This window comes from Labrus mixtus, chromosome 14, assembly GCF_963584025.1.
Source record: "Labrus mixtus chromosome 14, fLabMix1.1, whole genome shotgun sequence".
Lineage (NCBI taxonomy): Eukaryota > Metazoa > Chordata > Actinopteri > Labriformes > Labridae > Labrus > Labrus mixtus.
In genome coordinates, this window is record NC_083625.1 from 1578523 (window position 1) to 1601709 (window position 23187).

The 23187-nt window shown below is 44.7% G+C and overlaps 2 protein-coding genes across 3 annotated transcripts in view; both read left to right on the top strand.

Moving 5' to 3' along the window:
• fam114a2 (family with sequence similarity 114 member A2) overlaps positions 1 to 23187 on the top strand; it is a 508616-nt gene that overhangs the window by 376345 nt on the left and 109084 nt on the right. The gene's annotated exons all lie outside the window — the stretch shown is intronic.
• sgcd (sarcoglycan, delta (dystrophin-associated glycoprotein)) overlaps positions 1 to 23187 on the top strand; it is a 282814-nt gene that overhangs the window by 165144 nt on the left and 94483 nt on the right. For both annotated transcript variants that reach the window (XM_061056170.1, XM_061056169.1), the window contains one exon: positions 18572 to 18757. In XM_061056170.1, coding sequence (XP_060912153.1) covers positions 18572 to 18757 — 186 coding nt within the window. The remainder of the gene's footprint in view (positions 1 to 18571; positions 18758 to 23187) is intronic.

The window sequence follows — 23187 nt, forward strand, 5'->3', positions numbered from 1 at the left end:
CTGAAACATCAGACGGCGCTCACCCAGGGAGGAAGACGACATCTCACAACCATCTTCAGACGTCTGAAGGACTCGAGTTACTCTCTCTCTCTCTCTTTTATTCTCAGATAGAAGATTCATCCTTCACTCTCTCTTTGCATCTCACTCGTCCAGACAGACTCCTGAATTATTGATTTGCTGCACGTTGTTGTTGTGATTACGCCGTTTGATTGAACAGCAGGGTGAGGAGGGTCTTTGTTTCTGAGACCAAGACATACCCGAGACCAGAGTGCACCAAGACTAAGACCATAAATATCTCTGATAAATCCTCATCTCGTTTGCAGGACCGTAACGACGGGAAGGTTACGGCTGTAAGTTTTCCTTCTTATCACAGAAATGACAAAAATAGACGATCAGTCGTGGTCTAGACCGGTCTGGATTTTAAATGCAGAGTCCGCCCGGTCTGAGGCCGAGACAACACCAAGTAAAAATGCTTTTGATTCTGAGTCGAGACCTTCAAAAAGTGGTCTGAAGACCGGTCTTAAGACCCAGACTGATTTCGAGTCCTACAACACTGGAATAATGTGTTACTGACAGAGAGACGTTTTAAAGTCATTTGTATCTCAAATGAAGATTTAAATTCAGATTTGAACACAAACCTGTAATTTAAAGTTTAATTTTAATAATTAAATCAGAAAACTCGACGCTGGAAAAGGAAGAACAGTGAAACTGCTGACGATATTTAAACAACACTCAGCAGGCTTTGAATTATTTCATCAGAGTGGTATCTTGTTTTTTAAAAAGAGGGAGCAGGGCCTAGCTTGACCTTTGACCTCAGAGCTTTTTTTTTACACTTCAGTCGACCTGAAGCTGGATGTTCAAAACGAGTGTGGGAGACAACCTGAGAGCTCACACTGTGCGAGTGAAATCAGGACGAGACTTCACAGACTGAGGATGATTTCAGGAGTCTCATATACACGGCTCAACTGGGCTACACCAACAAGAACATGCTCTCTCTCTCTCTCTCACACACACACACACACACACACTCTCTATCTGCATCATCAACAAACGAGCTAACTAGCAGCTACATCAGATATTTCTGCCATCGTTTCTTTTCATGATAGGAGTGGGCGAGACAGATTTAACCGACATGCCTGCTGTTGCCATGGTGATTCCAGAAGCTGTCTTGTCAGTTTGTGCAGGTACAATCCTTCGGGGGTGGTGGGGGGGGGGGGGGGGGCAGGTCTGACCGGCCAGTCGGCTCGTGGCTCCCCTCACACTGTGCGATTGTCTGCAGCCATAAGCGACCAAAATCTCCAACATGTCAGAAATTCATCTGACTGATGGAACGCCTCAGTCGACTCCTCTTTGTGCATTTCTGTCTCCAGAATGTGAACTAACAATCCTGATACGGTAACCACGTTTGTAGTTGTATTTATTAACTCAGACACTGTTCACACGGCTGGCAGATTTGAAGCCAGAGAGATGGTTTGACTCCTGCTGAGCTCAAAAGAAGCGTTTGAAAAAAACAGCTCAGAGACGAGCTCCCGGTGCTTCCAGGAAGCTGCTCCGGGCTGTCAGATTAATATTTATTTACTGCGGTCTTGGAAAAGAGAAGTGGTTTATGCCATCTGGTTGAGCCAAAGAAAAATCCACAAGCTTCCTCTGAAAGATCCCCACAGACCCCCTCACAATAGGCAGAGCGAGGCTGCAGGACGACGGCCAGCTGAGCCAGAAGAAGAAGAAGGTGTTTGATATTTTTTTGGATCTCAGACAATCCGAGTGTAATTCAGAGAAAAGACTGAGGCCGAGGCGTTGATCCAAACACTGCTGGAGGAGATGCTTTCCCTTTGTGCCAACTGTACTTTAATTCAGCAGCAGAGAGAAGAAGCGTCCCTCGTCCTGCCGACGCGTCATCAGCTCAGAGATTTAGTCTGACAATGTTTACGTCTCTCAGCTCCACATGTCCTGTGGGGCCTGAACCCGACTGGAAAATGATATGAGTTCAGTCGGGCAGAATTTCAGCCGTGTTGCATATCATTTGGCGTGCTTCTACAGGGGGGTCAACACAGACGATCATGACCCAATCAGCTGCTCCAGACCGGTCTTTTTCCATTATAAAGATTTTTCTTTTGTATCTTTTGCGTTCATTTGGAGCGGACAGTAGATGTAGATTATTGGACAGAAAGTGAAGAAGGACATATGGAAAAGGAGCCGCACGTCGGACTTGAACCTCAGCCGCACGCTTGGAGGAACATTACCTCGGTTTGGGGCGCAGATGGTCTATCCTCAGGACCCTCTGTGTGTTTTCTGGATTAGAAAAAGTGCACAAAGAGATTGAGCAAAGCAAACATTTAAAATGCTCGTCGTTTAATTTTTGACACCATTTTTTTTTGTTCCAGGAACAAATCTGAGACCCAGTTTTGGGTCCCGACCCACCAGTTGAGAACCACCGGACTAGAGGTCACGCCCCATGTACGGAGGTTAAAGTCCTCCTAGCGAATTCATTTCAGATAGTTGACATTTCTGGCCATGCCCGACGGTGCAAGTAAAATACATTTAGAGTTTTGGTCGTGCATTGGAAACGATTCAGTCGTAAAGTTTGAGCTGATATTTCTGCACGTCCTTTAAACTATCGTAGAGCGAGCGCCTGGCTTTAGGAAGGCTGAGGCCAACATACGATGGTTTTAAAACCAGTAACTTCCAATCACAACGTTTTACAGAAATATCTGTAACAGAAAGATTCAATTTCAAATAAGGGATTTGAGATCTATCAGTGGCTATTCTAAAAAATGTGTTCTAAAGGGGATAAAAGTCCTGCAGAATATTTAGAAATGAAGATGCATACTAAATTACCTTACTGTTTTTTTAAAAGAGAATGATAAAAGAACCAACATTGAACTCCTGCAGGATTTCCAGACGTTCACTGGAAGAGTTTTAGGGTAAAGATGAGAATTCTTCTGAGCGTTTTCTCTTCTATCTGCTCGCTCTCGTTCCCTCCCCTTATTTCTCTCCGTGCTGTAAAGTCAATGAAGCGCCTCTTTGTTGTGGCTCTCTTTACTCGCAGCATCTCGTGGGGAATGTGCAGCGCTCATCCAGCAGGGCTTCCTCTGTCTGCTCCGCTCTCTGCGTCTCCTGAGACCGTCTGCAGTAAACCACAACGAGCCTCATCGCTTTGTCCTGACATGAACTCTCAAACTGTTTGTGGAAAGTGTTTCTGTAGGTCAATTTAAAGCTTCTCTGGTACACCAATACAACCAGGAGAGACGAGTAAATGAATGTGATGTTGAATGTTTGTCAGAGAATCTTTGGCGCTACAGAGTGTTCAAAGATTTCCGACCTGAGCAGCAGCGAGATCGATGCGATGAAGAAGTTGATTGAACTGTGAAGACTGGAGTTGATGAGAAGATGGTTAATGATGTCATCCGAGGCAAAGTGCAAAGACTGGGGTTCACCGGACGATGGCTGATGATGTCATCTGAGGCTGATGGGATGAAGGAGGTGATGAACTTGCAAAGGTTTGGTGGCGATGGGAAGGTGGAGGGTCGCTCATAACGACATGCTGCGGCACCAACAGGGAGGCAGTATGGCCGGCTGCAGGCCTCTTAATCACTGCGATCTGATAGGTTCAAGGCAGGAAGTTGGCTGAAAGAGGAAGTGGGCTCTGCAACACTCTAGTAGGATTCACTGCCAACCTTTAGAGAAACATCAGAGTACTCTCCACCAGCATGATGTTCTCTAACGGGACGTTTGTACCAGCTGCACCAGTAACACCAGTTCTCATGTTTTATTCACTCTGTCAGAGAAGGTTAGCGTCTTTCATACGGACAGATTCCTGTCTGATCTTCTTTTGATCCGGCCAATCAGAACACAGATGTATTCCTCATGTGGGATTGTTTGCACCGAGCTGTGACATCTGTACCGTGATGGTTTGGCATGAATACAAAAACTGTTTCATCCCTAAAATCAGATCTGCATCGCTGCACGTTTCAGGACATTCTGCATCTTACAGTAAATTATTTATTAGTATCTTATTGGAACTCGCTGCCCGGCCTCGTGGCCTGCAGGTGTTTTTACCTGTAAGTGTTTTATTACCCCCCCCCCCCCCCCCCCGAGGCCCCGAGTGTTTGTGGCTCATGACACAATTATGATTAAGATGTTAGCCTCTCACAGCGAGGGGGGAGGGCGAGCGAGAGATAAAGAGAGAGAGAGAGGGGAAGGGAAAGAGACAGGCAATTTAGCATCACTGTCTCTCTCTCTCCTGGGATAAGGGCGAGCAGCAGCCCGGCGCTGACCTGTCACTGTGGCGCTCTGATAGAAGAGAACTCTTTACATCTCTCTCACACAATCATTAAACTCTTCTTTTTTTATCTAACCTACATGTTTTAAAATCCTCTTTTCTAAAAGAAGGACGTTTCTGTTTCAGACTTTCTTCTGTATAAGCGATGTTACAGTCAGGAGACTCAACACATCTTAGTGATTATACCCACACAGATTGAAGATCCTGTGAGGTGGACAGACCGATAACTGACTTCTGCTGGGTGGGAAATATAAGGACGAGCTGGTCGAGCCTCAGCACCAAAAATCACAACCCAGACTCAGCCAATCAGATGAAGCGTTGTGCAACTTAGACCTCAGACGGTTCAGGTTCAGCAGGTTTATTTACAAGTTGCCCTCGCCTGCCCCTTCCACAGAGGAATCTCAAACAAAACATTTTAAGAGATGCATCAAAATAAACCTTGAAAAAGTTTCCCCTCCTCATCATCTTTGTGCAGACAGCTCCATCAGCATGAGAGTGCAGCTCTCCACATTCATAGACTAATAAGAGCTAACTGCATCGAGCAGGATGAATATTCTTGGTTTGTTTTTTTGTTGTTTATGGATCTTTGTGAATGAGACTGTCATGACCCGGCTCTTAAGACAAACTACAGAAAAGTACGACTCTTGACAATGTTTTAAAAGTTTATTGTCCCAAAAGACAAACAACAAACAATCCAATGTTTCCATGGTGCTACACCGAGGATGGATTGGATTGGACTGGCCACGTCTGCCCTGGTGTAGGCGGAGCTCCGCCCAGCAGCGACCTGCAGAGACACAAGACACACAGACAGAAGGGAACACAGTAACAGGCCCTGCTGGTGGGAGGGCCGTCACACCCCACTCCTTAAAGGCTTTATATGTGATGTTTTGATCCAGCAGATGTCGCCCTTGAGCACCAGCATGAAACCAAAACAACTCGCGCTGCATTGTTGTGTTAGCATGCTAATGCTAGCAATCTTTATTATGCTCGTATCTTCACACTGCATGTAAATTTACCTGAAATGAGCGTGATCTAGAAACACAGTTAAGCAGTGAGTACAGTATGTTATTCTTCTTTTCTCTAGTCCCTCAATTAAACAACTTTTATACGTGAGGGGAGGAGTCAGCCGGCCGTCCTGGCGATGTAAACAAAGTGAAGATAGGACTCTGAAAACTCTGAAAACATCACAGACAGTGGGACTCGGGTGTTACACCCATTGTAGACAGTCATGACTCACAGAGTTATTTTCAGAGGATAGACTTGATTTCTACATTTAAGAGTGAAAAATCACAGATAAAGACTTTAAAGAAGGGGTTCCTACCCCGGAACCACAAACACTAAACACCACTACCTATGATGTGGAATTAACTCAAAAACTTGACTACAAGGTTAATATTCACAATTTAAGAAACAGAGTAATTTTTTCTACTCTTTTCATTTTGTTTATAAATCATAAATGAGAAGGAGCAGATATCTGTGGACGTTTTCTTAGAGCGTTTCAGCTGCTGCAGTCCATTCTTAGTGAACCAGCAGGCCATTAGCATTTCATTCTTTATTCATTTTGTTTTTACAGAAGGGATGCTGGGAAAGTTTTCCTCGTCTGTCTGTTAATGATTGCATAGCAGTCGTCTCCTGTTCTGCTGCCAGCGAGGTTTGAATGTTTAATTGACTTTGATGGACAGCAGGCGGGAAGGAGTGAAGGGAAAGAGCTCTGCTCGAAGTGTGCTAATGAAAAGCAGCAGATTGATGAATCTGTCGTTACTGTCAGCTTTTTAAAACGACCTTAAAACAAACACAAGCAGACGGGCGCGAGTAACCTGGAGGTAATAACAACCTGATCTGAGTTTCACAGCAGAGCACTGAAAGCTCTTCATATCTTTATTTGGACTGAAATGTAAAACCCATGTAATACCCCCTCGTGCAGATTTTCTTTGGAAGTTCTCCGTCTCTGCTTCCTCAGCGCCGACAGAGACGAGCTGTAACTTGGACATCCAGAGGGACGTGGTACAATCTGAGGGGCATTGTGTGTTTTTTTTTCAAATATGAGAGAGCGTCTTCCGGGCGCTGAGAGTCGATCCCAGGAGCCTTTTTTTTTGTTCATGCAGCAAAGAGGAAGAGCGTCTCCTCCTCGTCTAAATCCTGCCATTAGATGAACATTTCCTGTTTCTTCTCCTCATTCCTGTCCTCTTATCAGATCCTCCTCCTCCTCTCTCTCTGAAATGTCTGAGTAAGCTTTGGAGGGTTTTTCTGCTCAGCCTGGTTTAAGTCAGACACGTCTCAATCACCAGGGGGGCCGTCGATCCAGACTGTGAGCTCGTCAGTGTCGCTCCGTTTCTCCTTTACCTCCTCTGCTGACGCGCCCCCCCCCCTCTCCTGCTGAGACAGATATCAACAGCCATCTTCCACCTCGCTGTGCTGACGTCCTCTCTGCTTCTGTGTGCTTTAAATCCAGTCCATGATAAACGCTCTGAGTGGATGACAAAGGGGCGCTAACAGAGAAGCCGTTAGCCTTCTTGACATTAAAGATTAGGAGTTAATTAAAGCCGACTTGTGGAACGTGGCCTCGGGGTTCATCGGCTCAGCAGCAGGAGGAAGGTGGACGACGTGTGCTGATTGGTTGTTCTGTGTGGCTTCAATAAAAACGTGACTGAGGAGGATTCATCTGAAGAAGTCAGCACACACGGTTAATGCTACGCTTAGATGTGACTCTTCAGTTTTTAAATAAATTCAAAGATGGCCGAGATACTGGAGGAGAAATGGGTGAACCTCAGGGGTAGCGCTGCCTCGGTCGAGCTCAGACCGATGAACTAGTGCAGTGTTTCTCAAAGGGGGTACGTGACAATTGTTGTTAAAAAAATGTTGCACCACAACAAACCAATATAATGATTTCTAGGAAAATACTTACACTGATTAAAGACAAATTAATTAACAGCATATGTTCTCTATTCAACATAAAAAAGGGAACTATTACCAACGTCAGGATATTCATTTATAATATACCTTGTATTATGTATAAATGTATGAAGACCACATGCATTGATTTATTCACGTTCTTTTCCCAAATTATTTCCTGAAAAATGTTCTTGGCAGGACAAGGAAAGATGAAAGAAATTCTGAAAGGGGGTACACAGGCCCCTGAACTAGTGGATGATCGACCTCACATCGCCCAGCTGGACTGAGGGTCTGTGTTCTTTGACCTCACCAAAACGTATCTGACCCCCACCTGTAGCACTGTTTTAGATCTAGAAGCTGCTGTTGGTCTCCTCAACACCTTTTTTTGTTTAAAGATTTATTTTTGGGCTTTTTGGGACTTTATTGGAGAGACAGGACAGAGGATAGAGTCAGAAATCAGAGAGAGAGAGAGAGAGAGAGAGAGGGGGAATGACCTGCAGAAAAGGAGTCACAGGTCGGGTTTGAACCCGGTCCGCCAGCTTGGAGGACCACATCCTCTGTACATGGGGTGCACGCACTTACCACTGCACCACCATCTTGATTTGTGTATTTCAGTTTTTCTTGCATATTTCCCTTCGGGGGTTAAAAAAAAGTGATCTTGACCTTGGAGGGTTCAGAAAAGACTCCTCACATGTTGAAGCATTCGGCCCCCCTGAGCGTGCCGACACTCGTGATGCATCATCGGTCAAAGTTCTTTCACATTTTAAAAAGTTCGAGTTCAACAAAGAAAACAAAGTCGAATCGAGTGAAACTTTCAGAACCGCAGGCGGAGACATCGCACACATAACGGCGTGTTTAACTCCTGGAGATGAAGTTCAGTCATCTGAGTTTTTAAAGAGAGCAGCCTCAGAGCTGAAGGAGACATCTTACAGACCCCCCCCCCCGACCCCCCCCGTCCCCCGTCCCCCCCTCCCCCCCATCCCCCGTCCCCCCGCCTCCTTTGTAGGACCGAGATTTAAAGTGACATGTTTGCATCTTTCACCCTCAAGGCGCCAAACAGACGCTCACTCCTGACCTGCAACGTCTTTAAAAAACAGCATTCAGACTTTTTTAAATGTCATGAACAAAACGGCGCTCGTGGGAACAGCGTCCGTCCAGCGTCCGACTCATCTCATCACGTGCTCCACGGTGCCGTCGACGGGCGCGCTGACGCTGCATCAGAAGAAATCTAAACGTCTTCCATACGTGTGCTCAAAGTTAGCGGGCTGTTTGAGTATTCATCTCGCCCTCCGGTCAGGCTCGGCCTCGGGCTCGGCTTCACGCCTGCACGGACGCATTAAGCAGCCGAAACAGTTTCTTCTTCTTGTCTCTTTTTTTGGGTTTAATCTCTGAGAAGCTGTTCTGTCAGACGCAGGGCGCTCGTTAAAGTGTTTACTGTTATTCTGTGACCTTTTCAGTAACAGTAAGTCTTAACCACACTTTTCTCTTTTGTAATGGGCCAGTAAGCAGCAGCGGCGGCGGTGGCGGCGGCGGCCAACAATGCAGCGCCGTGCCTCGGTGTTAATGAGGGGCAGGAATGTGGGACAAAAGGCCGAGCGGCTGCTGCACTCACAGCTCGAGTGGAAATCAACTTTATTTAGCAGGAATGCTAAACACGCGACCGTTAGCGCCGGCTTGACTCAGCTGTACAAACATTGAACGCTTTACTTTATTAAACGCTGGTGTTGTTATTTTTATGACATTATGAGCGCCTGAGATCTGAGAGCAGAAAAACACTGCAGAGAGGAAAAGAGAGCAGCATTTATACACGAGCCAGCAGTTCACCTGGAACATCTTTTAACACCTTTATTAAAGATAAACAGAAAATAATCCCTCCAAGCTGCTTTCACAGAAAAACTTTCTAGAAAAATCTGGAGCGCTGACCCTTAAAGGGATACTTCACCCATTAGCATTAATCTTTGTATCATTAGAAACCTGGTAGTATTTCTGAATGGTCGTGCATCCCGCCCTCATTTTCCCCTGAGATGTGAAATCTTTGTATTTCTGAGTCTGTAAAGGCGCTTCCTGTGACGCAGACATCGTCATTTTGCGTCACTGGAAGCTGTTGCGGTTAGCGGGGTGAAACTACAACGCTAGTTCCTCATATTTTCGACCACTGAAGCTACAGACCAATCACAGATCAGTGGGTGGGAACTCACTCCCAGAATCGAAACTTTACGTCCGCCATATTGCTTAGAAGCTATGCTAACAGGCTCTATGGAGAAAGATGACAATGGCGAAATGGGCTGGCGACCCCGGCAGTTGAGGAAACGGCCTTATGTGTTGAAGTAAATATGTCTGTAAACCTGACCTTAGTGGGAGTGGCCTGCGATGCTGTGCATTCTGGGATTTGGTGACTTTCATCCACTTGAGCCAAAAAGACACTTTCTGCCTTTTCAAGTAATAAACAACAACACCACCCGGCGGCTTGAAGGAAACACACAACTTAAAACTCCAAATGTAAATAATTCAGATTATTTGAATGATTTGATTTATAAATCAAAGGAAATATGTAAACTAAGGAGGACTGAAGCTGTGGGGAAGAAAAAAATGGTTAAACAATATAATAATGCAAATACTAATAAGGACAATTAAGATATATTTTTATTGATCACAGAATCTAAAATATGTAAAATGTAAAGTTGAGGTTTAAAACACTACCAATCCAGAGATAAACCAAAACTGAGAATAAGCCACTTAGTTGGGGAGGTACAGTAAGAAGATGAGATGTGATGAGGTGGTAGTGATGTTTGGAGCAGCAGCAGGAGTAACTGTGATGTCTGCGTTCATAAAAAGCTGAACTGAAGGGGTTAAAACATTCTGTCACAGACGTCTGTTTGAATGATCTGTGTCTGTGATTCCTCTGAACGAGCTTCTGTTTCGATTTAAAACGTGAACGTGGTCGGGTGGTGGAGGAGGCGGCTTGCATCAGGGTTGCATCAGATTCCTTCTGCTGTGTGTTTCCAGCCGCCGCGCTGCGTCACGTCTACTTCCTGTTGTTGTTTATTTCAGGGTTATAAGAAGACGAAAAATAAAGTTGAAGTGAGCGCCTTGTGCTTTAACACGCGTACCATAAAAAAAAAAGAAGAAGAAGAAGAACTGCTCCGGGGGGCTGTGGAGACGGAGGGGAAGGACAGTTAGGAGCATTAAGGGACTGATGGGGGTCTCTTCAGTCCTGGTTAACGGCCACAAACAGACGCTTAATGCATCGAGGAAAACAAAAAGAGAGACGTGAAGCAAACAGAGAAACAGTCCAACAAACACGAGGTGGACAGAGAAAGGTGATGTCGTGTTTTTGAAGGAGAAAGGGCGTCCAATCAGAGAGCTAACAGCTGTTAGCTTCCCTGCCTTGCTCTAGGAAACCAGACAAAACTTTGACAAACAGTCACATTAAGAGAGAGGAACACAAACCGTTTGTTAGCTGTTAGCATGTCTGGGTTTAATTATGTTAGAGTCAACTGAAAATATTTGTTCAAACAAAACAGAAAATAAAACCAACAAATGAATCGAGAAGAGAAACACCGCTGAGTGAATCCAAACCAACCGATTACAGTTAACATGCTAACTGTTAGCATTAAAGGCTAACACCTCGGACACTCCTCCTTCATCCATCAGCTCCCCGTCTTTTAGCTTGTGCGTACGTCTTATCAGCTGTTAGCTTTCCTGGTTTACTTCAAGAAAACCAAAAACGACAGATAAACCCAAAAAACACAGCGGGTACAAACCAACCATTTAGAGTTAGCATGCTAACTGTTAGCATAAGAGGCTTTCTTTGCATCTTGCAGAACAGATTTTCAGACCAAAACAAACGCTCTCTTTGGACACGCCTCCTTCACCCCTCAGCTCCCCGTTTGTTGGCTTGTGCATACGTCTGTCTGCTTGTTTGTGTTTGTTTTCCTGCTCTTATTTCATTTAGCACTAATTTAAAAGAATAAAACTGTCATCAAAGCGTCAGACTTCACTTCCTCGGCCACTTCTTCCTCGTTCCATTGTTGTAATGTCTTGCCTCCTGCGACCCTCCCTCCCCCCTCCAGCTCCTTCCCAACAGGTAAAGTCTCCTGCTGTGAGGTGCGTGTGTGCACAAACATCTCAGGACGATAGAGGGGGACGGCCGGCTGTAGAAAGCTGAAAGTTGTTACCTTTTTTTTTTTTTTTTTGCACGTCGCTGGAGAAATTCAAGAGTCAGTAAAAAATGTTTAGAAACTTTTCAATCAGCCCGTAACATTTCTCCACACCCACCCACACACTGCTGCGGGCAATAACCTTCCTCTGGCGGTCGTCCATTTTGTATATTCAAACATTTCGGAGGTGTTGGCGCCCCGGTAATGGCCGGTTCCGTTTGGCAGCGGCCCTCGGGGGTCCTGGTCGCGATCCACATGTTGTCCAGTCCTAATGGGGAGCTGCCTGGCTGTTTGGCATCAGGAGTAAACCAATAACATTTTGTAAAAGCTCATTTCTCTCTCTAATCAGAGACAGACTTTGTTTGTGGGCTGTTGGGTTTTTCTTCGAGCTCTCTGAATGAATCGTTGGCTGAAGAAGAAGAACAGGCCGCAGCCGTGGAGGAAAAACCACTCGCAGGCCAATGATTTGATTTGCCTCCAATTTGCCACTTATTTTCTTCCTCTCTGGCTCTTCAACTCTGCTTTGAATTCAGCTCAATTCAGCTTTCTTAATACACACACACACACACACACACACACACACACACACACACACACACACACACTCACCTCGCCTCTTTGAGCGAAGCCGTTATTTACCTTGAAAGCGAGCGGCGTTCTCTCTCTGTGTCGGCCCGCAGCCTGAGAGCTTATTGGAAAGCTATCAGTTCTTTCTAAGCACAGAGCGGAGTTACATTATTTCATTACTTGCTGTGTGTTTATTTTATTTATGAGGATCCACAGAGTAGCTCAATGATGCAATGAAGACTTTCATAAACCTCGGGAATCTTTGATCGATTTGTTTTGTCTGCTGTTGTTATTATTTTGTGATGAGAGTCTGTTAGTCGAGCTCCGATCTCAGAAGACTTCAATCAAATCTTTGTTTTTACAGTCGGAGAAGTTTAATACTGAAAGCTGTAAATGAAGTTTACGGTATGTTGACAAACTAGAGGTGTAGTCAAGACCACATTAACGGAGACCAGGACATACTAGAGACCAGGGTGCTCCGAATCCAAGACAAAGACCAAGATATTTAGGGATCAAGACCAAGACCAAGACCAAGACCAACACCAAGACCAAGACCAAGACCAAGACCAAGACCAAGGCAGGACGAGACTGAGACAAGACCAAGACATTTAGGGATCAAGACTGAGACACAACCAAGACCAAGACAGGAAGAGACCGAGACCAAGACAGGACGAGACCGAATCAAAACCCTTTACATTCTATAAAGCTCAGGGTCGTTTGAAATCTTTGTGGCGTCCTTTATGTTCTGGTCTCCGTGTTTTGAGCCTTACGTTCATTATTTTGGATTTAGAGTCCGAACAAGAGTCAATGAATCACACACACACACACACACACACACACACACACACACACACACACACACACACACACACACACACACATACATGTTGGAGTCGAGCTGCTGGTTCTGTAGTCTGAACACCTGGAGAGGATTGGCAGCAGCTGCAGCTCTCTGATAGGTCGAGGACAAGGCCCCAAACAGATGCCTGCCTCGCCTCTGCTCCTGAGGCCCCTCCCCCTCCAGTCCGACAGGAAGTCCCCCACTGAGAGGTGCATGTGTGAACAATCCTCTGAGACAGACTGCCTGATATTTTCTAGGATGAGTTTTTAAATTTGCAGAGCCTTTTTCAGAATCTCCTTTTCCTTTCTGTTCAGTGTGGGCTGAGCGCTCGTTATGTGACACACATCGGGGATTTATTCACAAACTCTGACACACAGCTTTTCTCTCTCTCTCTCTGTCTCTTACTGCAACCAGCTTAGCAAATGTTCCTGACGGGATGGCTTTCATTTCAGAGTTTCACTTTCATATCAGTTTCAGGGTCAGTTATCGGAGCCTGTCAGAGCAGGCGAGAAAAATCAAAAAAAGAAATCTAGAGAGAGAGGAAATGGAAAAGCTGCCCGTCAGTCTTTGAAACGCACGTGTGGTTCTCATAATCCAACTGTGTGCTGTAAACAAATGTCAGCTGTTTTGGATCCTTCTTAAACGCGTGATTGGACGCCGGCTTGTTTCCAGGGTGAATTCTGGCGTTTCTGAAATACTCGCCTTATTTGGAGGGTCTGTGCGGTGGCAGGTGTCCGCAGATGGAAAGAGAAAAGAGAGAGTGCTGCAGGATCAGGCGCGTTATTAATCCCCCGCTCACTGTCTGCAGCGCTCTGTGAGGATTTGCCAGAGAGCAGATCAAACAGGCTGGGTTACTCTGGGCTCATGCAGCTGAACGTCTCGTGTTCCTGTTTGTATTTGAATAAAGAGCTGAGCACACAGCTCGAGTGATCAGGAGCCGCTGCTGAGATTCACTCAGAGATACGTCTTTGGAACGAGTGATTAAGAGAGAGTTCTTTAAAGGCTTTAAATGTGATTGTTTGATCCAGCAGATGTCGCCCTTGAGCACCAGCATGAAACCAAAACAACTCTTGCTGTATTGTTGTGTTAGCATGCTAATGCTAGCGATCTTTATTATGCTCGTATCTTCACACTGCATGTAAATTTACCTGAAATGAGCGTGATCTAGAAACACAGTTAATAATAATAATAATAATAATAATAAATTTTATTTAAAGGCGCACCTCAAGGTCACCTCACAGAGCAGAGATAAAAACAACAAAGTAACAACACAACGATAAGATTAACATTAAAAACTCAAATGTACAGGATGTAAAGGAGTTATGAGACCGGGTGGAGAATGATCAGACTGAATAAGTTTAAAAAGATGTGTTTAGAGATGAGATTTGAAAATGGAGAGAGAGTGGATATTACAGATTTGTGGTGGGAGGGAGTTCCAGAGGTGGGGGAGGGGCAGAGCGGCCCTGGACCCCCCATGGTGGACAGGCGGGCGGGTGGTGCAGTGAGTTGAATGGAAGAAGAAGACCTGAGAGTGCGAGTAGGTGTGTTGATGTGCAGGAGTTCAGAGAGGTAAAGCGGAGCGAGGTTGTGGATGGCCTTGAAGGTGAGGAGCAGAATTTTGAAGGTGATGCGATGTTTAACCGGGAGCCGATGAAGCTGCTGTAGGACGGGTGATGTGATTAACAGAGGGCGTTCTGGTGATGATGTGAGCGGCAGAGTTCTGGACCAGTTGAAGTTTGTGGATGGACTTGAGAGGGAGACCAACGAGAAGGGAGGTGCAGTAGTCAATGCGGGATGTAACCAGGGTGGTGATGAGGATGGCGGTACTGCTGGGAGTGAGGGACGGGCGGAGGCGATTAAGTACCCCTGAGACCAGATGAATACAGTTTGACTTTAAAGAAGGCGGTTGTGCAGGGGGTTTCTTACCAGGTTTGGCTCCAGGCACGCGACGTCGGCTCTCACTGAACCCCCCCGCTCAACGTGTCTGGAAATTGAAAGTGACATGTGAAGGCATGAGACGGAGAAGTGAATTTATTATCAGACTTTGTAACAATAAACACAATCAGAGCGGAGTGACTCCAGCTTTTTAACATGTAAAGAGAAACACAGCTTTGAGAAAGGACGATGGCTCTGCTTAGGGAGAGGTGGAGCTAAAGTACCAGGTTGGCCCCAAATGCATCATGGGATACATCCCTTGGTTACAGTTTAACATCACCCCCCTGTCACTCCCCACCAAGAACCCCCCGCCCTGCTCCCGACAACTTGGAAGTCCCTGCAGTCTGAATACCCGCGTCATGAGTCATGGACGGGTCTTCATGACCACAAGCCCCGGACACAAACTTACCTTGGACCCCGACCTTCAGAACGCAAATATTTTACTCGCACTTCATGTGTCCTCGTTAAGCAGAGCTGAAAAATAGCACAGGGCAACTCACCATCCTCCTTTTAGAAACAGTTCTGTATTGTTTAATAATACTTTAATAACCCCGACTGTGTGGTTAAACTCAACGATGGAGCGTTAACATCGCACAGTCTTAAAACAGTCAAGAAAATGTGGAATTTCCTTAAATTATGAATTATTGTCCCTTCCATCGTTCCTTTAGTAGACATAAAATAGTTCCAGTTAGCATGTAGCCGTTAGCTCTTTGCGGCTGCAGCTCGAAAAGCACCAAAAGCAAAAAGTCTAAGAATATTTAGTCCAACATTTTAATAGTAAAGATACATTCACCATCTGCTTTTAGGGACAGTTAGCATACTAAACCACATGTGTGTCTTTTTCTATCGGCTGCATGTTTTTCCTCCTGTAAGTCGTGATGCCTGTTGCAGGTCGTTTCCCCTCGTCGTCCACCGTAGATTAGAGGAGGAGACATCAAGGAGGATGACCTCATCATAACCAGGAAAGAGAGAAGTCAGCAAACATACAGGAAGCTCTGAACGTAGCAGCTTCCAGGAGACCTTAATTAGCTTTCTCTGTGTTGTCAACAGCCACAGAGGCTGAGGCTGCTGACAACACTCTTCATTTTGGTGACAGCTTTGTTCCCTTTGTTTACTCTCACAGCTCAGACTTCCTTCTTCTTTTCTATCAGCAGAGACATCACAAAGACATCCTCCTGCATCGCCCATCAAAACAAAAGAATGAAAACCCGAGCGTGCACAATGAGATTCCACTGTTTGTTGTTTTTTGCTGACGCGACGCTTTGCAGTCCCGTCTGTAGCGCTCAGCAGCCGGGGCCTTGTCTTGTGCTATTTGTTTCAGTTAGCGCTAAATGTGTGTGGTTGTCAAAAACGATTGGCTTTGGTGGTCTGAGGCGCGCACTCCAGAGCACGGGCCGACAGTAAATTGTGTTTTTCCGCAGAGTTATTAGGCCATTATTACAGCGTGTGAAGTGAACAATGCCTCCTCTTCTTCACAGGCGGACAATTAGAATCATCATTAATCGACAGTATCTGCACATCGGCGGGGGCAGAGGGGGCCTAATGGAGTTATAGACCACTTATGGGGCAATCAATCAACGCAGCTGCTAACCACACTGTCCAAAGTGAGTGTGTGGTCAGCGCTGAAGTGGAGTCTATGAGAGGGATGTTTATGGCATGTTATTTGTACTAATGTTCAGTCGTGCAGCATCTGTTATATTCAGGCCGTCGTCTCCGCAGCTGCACAACAAATCTCCGAGCAATCACGGGAAAGCTGGAGCACGGAGGCCCGATGGGTTTATTGTAATAAGTGAATACAAAGCAGCCCGAGCAGAGAGACGGGGAGAGTAAATTGTTGCTGTAAGCGTTAAGTCACGAGCAGAGTCTGCAAACAAACAGCAGATGAACTAAGTGAGACATGAGCGGGGGGAATGAAGGGGAACGTTTAGCGTTTAAAGAGCCGGGTCGTTTTAACTCAGAAGACCAAAACAGGAGACCAGATCTGAGCCGGGACTCTGATAATGATGCTTCTCTCTGTGTGCACTCCAAATCTTTTCATTACATTTTTGCAGACAGTACAACATGATGTCACATAAAATCAGAGCGTCTGCATAGAGTAAAACAAAAAGCGCCAATTAAACAGAAAAACAAGACAGCAAAATAATAAACAGCCATTTACCCTCCCAGCTCCCCGAGGTAGTCGTCCATTAGCGACTGTCGTAACATAGATACTAATAGGACAATACAAGTAAACAAACAGAACCGAGAATCCAGGATGACGTCGTCGTTATCGGCAGGATGAACCGGTGTTACGGCTCAAAGAGTGACCGTGTTAACTGCTGACTTTCAGCTGAATGCGCTGTGTCGGAGGTCCTCATCAGATACGTCTTAAGAACGCTTTCCATGGACATGAACGGTGGACTTTGTGCCGTCTGCGTCCTGGTTAGCTGATCCGAAAAAGATATGAATCATGGGAAAAGGAGTTATCTTATCCACACAAGTGATTTTATTTTGCACAGACTATAATCATCGTTTGTGCTCAACATAATAACTAGTTTAGATCATTTTCTTATAAATGATGATCCTGTGTGCAGACATTAGATGATAGCTCGTGAACACAGGATAAAACGCATCACTTTTTGGACCTTCAGGGCTCCTGTATTTTCAGAAAGTTTAGTTTTCTTCTTCTTTCCCCTTTAGATAGATAGATAGATACTTTATTGATCCCTAAAGCTTAGTTTAGCTTTAGTTAGAGCATCCACTCACTTGATTACACTTTTCTTTGTTCAAGGTTTTTTTTTTTTATTGGTGATTTAACAAAAACAAAAATACAGTTATAAGACAGAACTTCTCTTGTGGAGTATCACATTTCTTCTCGTGTCAAATGGTGCATCAGAACTTTGGGATGGAGGAAGTTTCTCCTTTTATTTGAACAATATTAGTCGCCTAACAAGAAGAGTTATGAAACCTTTCATATTCTTTTCATGATTTCTCAAAAGTAGTCCAGAGCCCCAGAGTGTCTGAAAATAATTTAAAGTCTTTCTATGTGATTTTTCACACTTAAATATATAAATCAAGTATCTCCTCTGAAAATAACTCTGTGAGTCATGACTGTCTACAATGGGTGTAACACCCGAGTCCCACTGTCTGTGATGTTTTCAGAGTTTTCAGAGTCCTATCTTCACTTTGTTTACATCGCCCGGACGGCCGGCTGACTCCTCCCCTCGTGTATAAAAGTTGTTTAATTGAGGGACTAGAGAAAAGAAGAATAACATACTGTACTCACTGCTTAACTGTGTTTCTAGATCACGCTCATTTCAGGTAAATTTACATGCAGTGTGAAGATACGAGCATAATAAAGATCGCTAGCATTAGCATGCTAACACAACGATGCACCGCGAGTTGTTTTGGTTTCATGCTGGTGCTCAAGGGCGACATCTGCTGGATCAAAAAATCACATATAAAGCCTTTAAAGATTAAGTGCCAGGAAATCGGGTCTTTACTGGGTGGGAGCTTAGCTAGCTTGATGACACTTTTGAGCACTTCTTTGTTTTGTTGCTAGCAGACAGTCAGTTATAACTTGTACTAAACTGCCCTCAGTATCTTCACAGACCTGCAGGGGGAGTTGTGATGTGATTTACAAACATGTCTGCTGACATCTTGGCATGAACAGATTCAGGACTTTGGCATTACATCATTTTGTTCTGCAGCCAATGAGATGTTAAAATAAGTTTCACATAATGCAGCTAACACTTCCTGCAGCGTGCCTCTGATGTGTCAGAGGAGACAGCAGACGAGTTTGAGGCGACGTCCTCACCGTGTCTTTGTTCACCGAGTAAGACAGAGGTCAAGACTTAGCCCTCGGCCGTTATCACAACCTGTCTCTCTCTCTCTCTCTCTCTCTCTCTCTCTCAGATGACCCAGGAACAGTGCACTCATAGGAACAATGTCCAGAGTTCAGAGAAACCACAAGTGTACAAAGTGGGAATATACGGCTGGAGGAAACGCTGCCTTTACTTCTTCGTCCTGCTGCTGATGATCCTGATCCTGATCAACTTGGCGCTAACTATCTGGATCCTCAAGGTCATGAACTTCACCATAGTAAGTCCCGCCTCTCATTCTTTTATTTAATTTGTGACGGCCTGTGATTAAAACAAAGACAACTCCCTCCACAGTTACCTCAGACTTCTTCTTCTTCTTCTTCTTCTTCTTCTTCTTCTTCTTCTTCTTCTTCTTCTTCTTCTGTTGTCTCGACTTGTGAGGCGAACGGGGAGGGATTAGTCCAACCAGCATGAAGTACACAGACATTAACCCCCCCCCCCCTCCAGCTCCATGAATATTTGACACCGCTGGGCGATTTATGAAAAGTTAATCAGCGAGCCTCTGACAACAAGGTCACATCTCAATCTTTAATGCTCCCACCACCAGATTACATTTACACCTCGCACTGAATCACATCTGGTTCACACTGACGGCGTGCTCGCCTTCATTTATTATGACGGGAGATCCGATCTCTTTTTGCATCCCTCTGCTGGGACTCGTGTTAGAAAAGTTTGTTTGTCTGTGTGGTTAACACTTTCCCTGTCTGAGTGATGAAGCTGTGAGCCTGCAGGTAGATCTGTATTCAGAGGTGACTGGAGACGCAGCGTGCGCTCGAGACGTCCTACTGCTGCACAGATATCGCTCTCAGCTGCCAGCTTCAGAGTTATCTTTTAAAGAAGGTCATAGGTCATAGGTCATAGGTCATAGTTCCACATAAATAAATCATAAAGTCTGTCCTGTGTAAATGTGTCTCTGAGTCATGACTGTCTACAATGAGGGAGAAGCTCGAGTCCCGCTGGCTGTGTTGTTGTCAGAGCCGTGTTTACATGGACGGGACGGCCGGCTCCTCCCCTTGTGTATAAAAGCTGTTTTAGTCAAGAACTAGAGAGAAGAAGAACATACTCACTGATTATTTGGATGTTAGTAAGAGTTTTTAGATCACGCTCATTCTGTGTCAGTTTACATGAAATGTGAAGCTACGAGCTAACTAAAGAGCGCTAACATTACCATGCTAACACAACAATGTGAAGCTACGAGCTAACTAAAGAGAGCTAACATTAGCATGCTAACACAACAATGTGAAGCTACGAGCTAACTAAAGAGAGCTAACATTAGCATGCTAACACAACAATGCAGGACACAGCTAATGTGAAGCTACGAGCTAACTAAAGAGCGCTAACATTAGCATGCTAACACAACAATGCAGGACACAGCTAATGTGAAGCTACGAGTTAACTAAAGAGCGCTAACATTAGCATGCTAACACAACAATGCAGGACACAGCTAATGTGAAGCTACGAGCTAACTAAAGAGCGCTAACATTAGCATGCTAACACAACAATGCAGGACACAGCTAATGTGAAGCTACGAACTAACTAAAGAGCGCTAACATTAGCATGCTAACACAACAATGCAGGACACAGCTAATGTGAAGCTACGAGCTAACTAAAGAGCGCTAACATTAGCATGCTAACACAACAATGCAGGACACAGCTAATGTGAAGCTACGAGCTAACTAAAGAGCGCTAACATTAGCATGCTAACTCAACAATGCAGGACACAGGAAACTCGAGCTGAGGACAGTTTGGTCCACCGCTTACGCCTAACGGTCTCTTATGTCTGAGCATTTTGTTTTATTTATCCACCTGAATGACGTTTTATTCCTGGGTGTTTCGTGAGTTTTATGAGAAGGTAAATGAGCAATAAAAAAGCAGAAACAGGTGTTTAAATGGATTATGAGGTTAAAATCTGTGGAGCGTCTGCAGCGCCGCTGTCGTTTTGAAATGAGTTACATCACTCTCTTACTGTCCCTGTCTGTCTGTGTGCTCCCCTCTGCTTTCAGCTGAGTAATCCACTGTGATGACTCAGATACACACAACACTATGAAACACACACTTATATCCTGCATGCACACAAACAAACACACACACACACACACACACACACGGTCGTAGCTGTGAATAATACATGAGGTCTGCTTCACAGCGTGGCATTAATATGAGATCTACATAAATCAGAGAGCCGAGATGTTCTGTCAGAGCGCAGCAGGTAATGTTTTTAATGTGACCGTCTGCAGATGATGGAATTAGAAAACACATTTATTTATTTATTTTATTTATTTTATTTATTTATTTTATTTTATTTTATTTATTTATTTTTATTTTATTTTTATTTTTTTATTTTTTTATTTTTTTTTATTTTACAGGGACATTGCATATTAATAAACATTTCGGTTAATATGCCAGAGTTAACTAAAAGGCTAATTTTCATCTGTTGTCTCTGGCCAGATTTTATAAAAGGCTCCCTAAAAAACAAAACAAATTCAAACATCACTAAAAGCATCGACGCGCCTCCCTCATCCCTCAGCCCTGCACAGGTGACTCACCTGAAGATGACTCCACAGAGGTTTGCCTTCAGCCACAGTCTGCCTCACATCTTTTATTTATGCATCGTCTCACTGCTCTGTATCTTTGGATACTGTACATGGTGATGCGCTGAGGGCCCTGACTCATCCCTGCACTCTGTATGATCGAGTCGGCCGCCGGCCTGCGTTGCTTCAGTGTTCGCTCTGCGGCCCGGTCACAAAGCTTGTTGTTGTTATCTGTTCTCACTGTGCGTCTTTAAACGGGGGAAAGGAGTCTCAGGCTCGCTGCTCCTGCAGGATGATGATCTGTGTCTGAAGGAGCTGGACAGCACACCAGACACTAAACAGATTCACTCACCAACAACCAGAGTCTCCACTCTCAAAACGTGTAATCTCAAAAGGTCAGACGCGACCAACATGATGGTCAAGCTAAATGTGGCTAGCTGTTAGCTATGTGGTACCTCGGTCCGACTCCTCTCCTCGTCAGTTGTCAGAATCAGAATCAGATTTATTGGCCAGGTATGCTTACACACACACACACAAGGAATTTAACTTGTGTGAACTGTGCTCTCTTATGTACAGGTACGACATTAAATATCAACAATAAACAGAATAAGAAAAGACTAATATTTACATAAACATGAAACAGTGCAAAAGATGCTGAAGTAACATGATAAGTAAAATGCAGTTATGTGACAGATGGCTCAATTAAGATGTTGATTACAGTATTTACATAAATAAGTGTGCGTGTATTCATCATTAAAATTAATGAATACATATATTCATATATGTATATTCACAGTGACGGTTGGTTTGTTTTTTTAAAAGTAGACTGAAGGTGTTGGAGGACGATGCATCAGGTGGAATAAAGACTCTTCTGTGACATGTTGATCTGTGTTTAGTGTCTGTAACTTGTTTGTTGCACCTCTTACAGGACGCTCCTGTAAATGAGATTCTTTCAGACAGATTTTGGAGAAGCAGAAGTCAGGTCCTTCTTCCTGCTGCGCTGCTGAGTCTGAGCTGCTGTGTTTAAAATCATCAAGCAGCGTCTGAGGTTACGGGATGTTTTGATATCTCCTCGATTAGTATCAACACAAGAGGAGATGAACTGTTAATCTAAAAACTAACCCCCCCCCCCCCCCCCTCAGTGAGCCCTGCAGACCTCCATGATCCTCCTGTAGTGAAAGTGAAGGGGTGTGAGTGCGTCAGAGAGAGAGAGTGAATAATGAATATGGACGAGTAGTCGACATCAGAGCGCCCGCTGTGTGGGAGGATGTGAGTCGTCTTCTTGTACTTAGCAAGCGCTGTGATTAGAAAAGACGCAATTAAAGTGCTCGACCTGTGTTTAACCTGTGTGCTTTCTAAATGGAGCAGTGCACATGTGAATGTGTGTGCGTGCAGATCTGCAGAGAGCGAGACTCGCTCTTTGATTTCAGAGGGTTTTTGTGAAATATTGATGAAAAGTTGGCACACATCCATTCAGAAGAACATTAAATCGCTCTGACCTGTGCTGCCGAGCAGGAAGAGGATTCTGGTGGAAGGTTTTCATATCAGCTGGATTTTAAGATGATCTAACAGGTTTTTTTAAAGGCTGAAGGCGTCTGTTCAGGTCCTGCTGCCCGTGCTATATTAGCATGTAGCTGCGAAAGCTAAAGGGCAAAAGGGGGGTCAGCCCAATGTTCCCACAGGGTAGGGTAAGGTTTGGGTTAGGTGGGGGTGTAATCCTTACTGATACAAATTTATGAAAAAGGAAATGGGGAAACAAAGGGCCTAATTTAGATTTTTTTTTTTTTAAATGTCAGAACGTAGGCACGAGAGGAGGTTCTTACCTGCTGGGGGTTCTCTTTGCAGCCATGATGCGTTCCACAGATGACTGTTCACACATACGCAGTGTGTCTAATGACCACATCATCAATATGCAGCCTGAGCTTATTAGACCACAAACAAAACATGTTTACACATTTCACTGCGTCCGGGTCGTGCTCTCCTCTCGTACACAGAGCTAATATAAACATGTGTGTGTCAGCTCCCTGTTCTACAAATGTCTGTGTGAAAACCTGCACAGGCACATGGGTCAGCAGTGTGAGTGTGTGTGTCTGTGTGAGTGCTGCACACAAACACACAC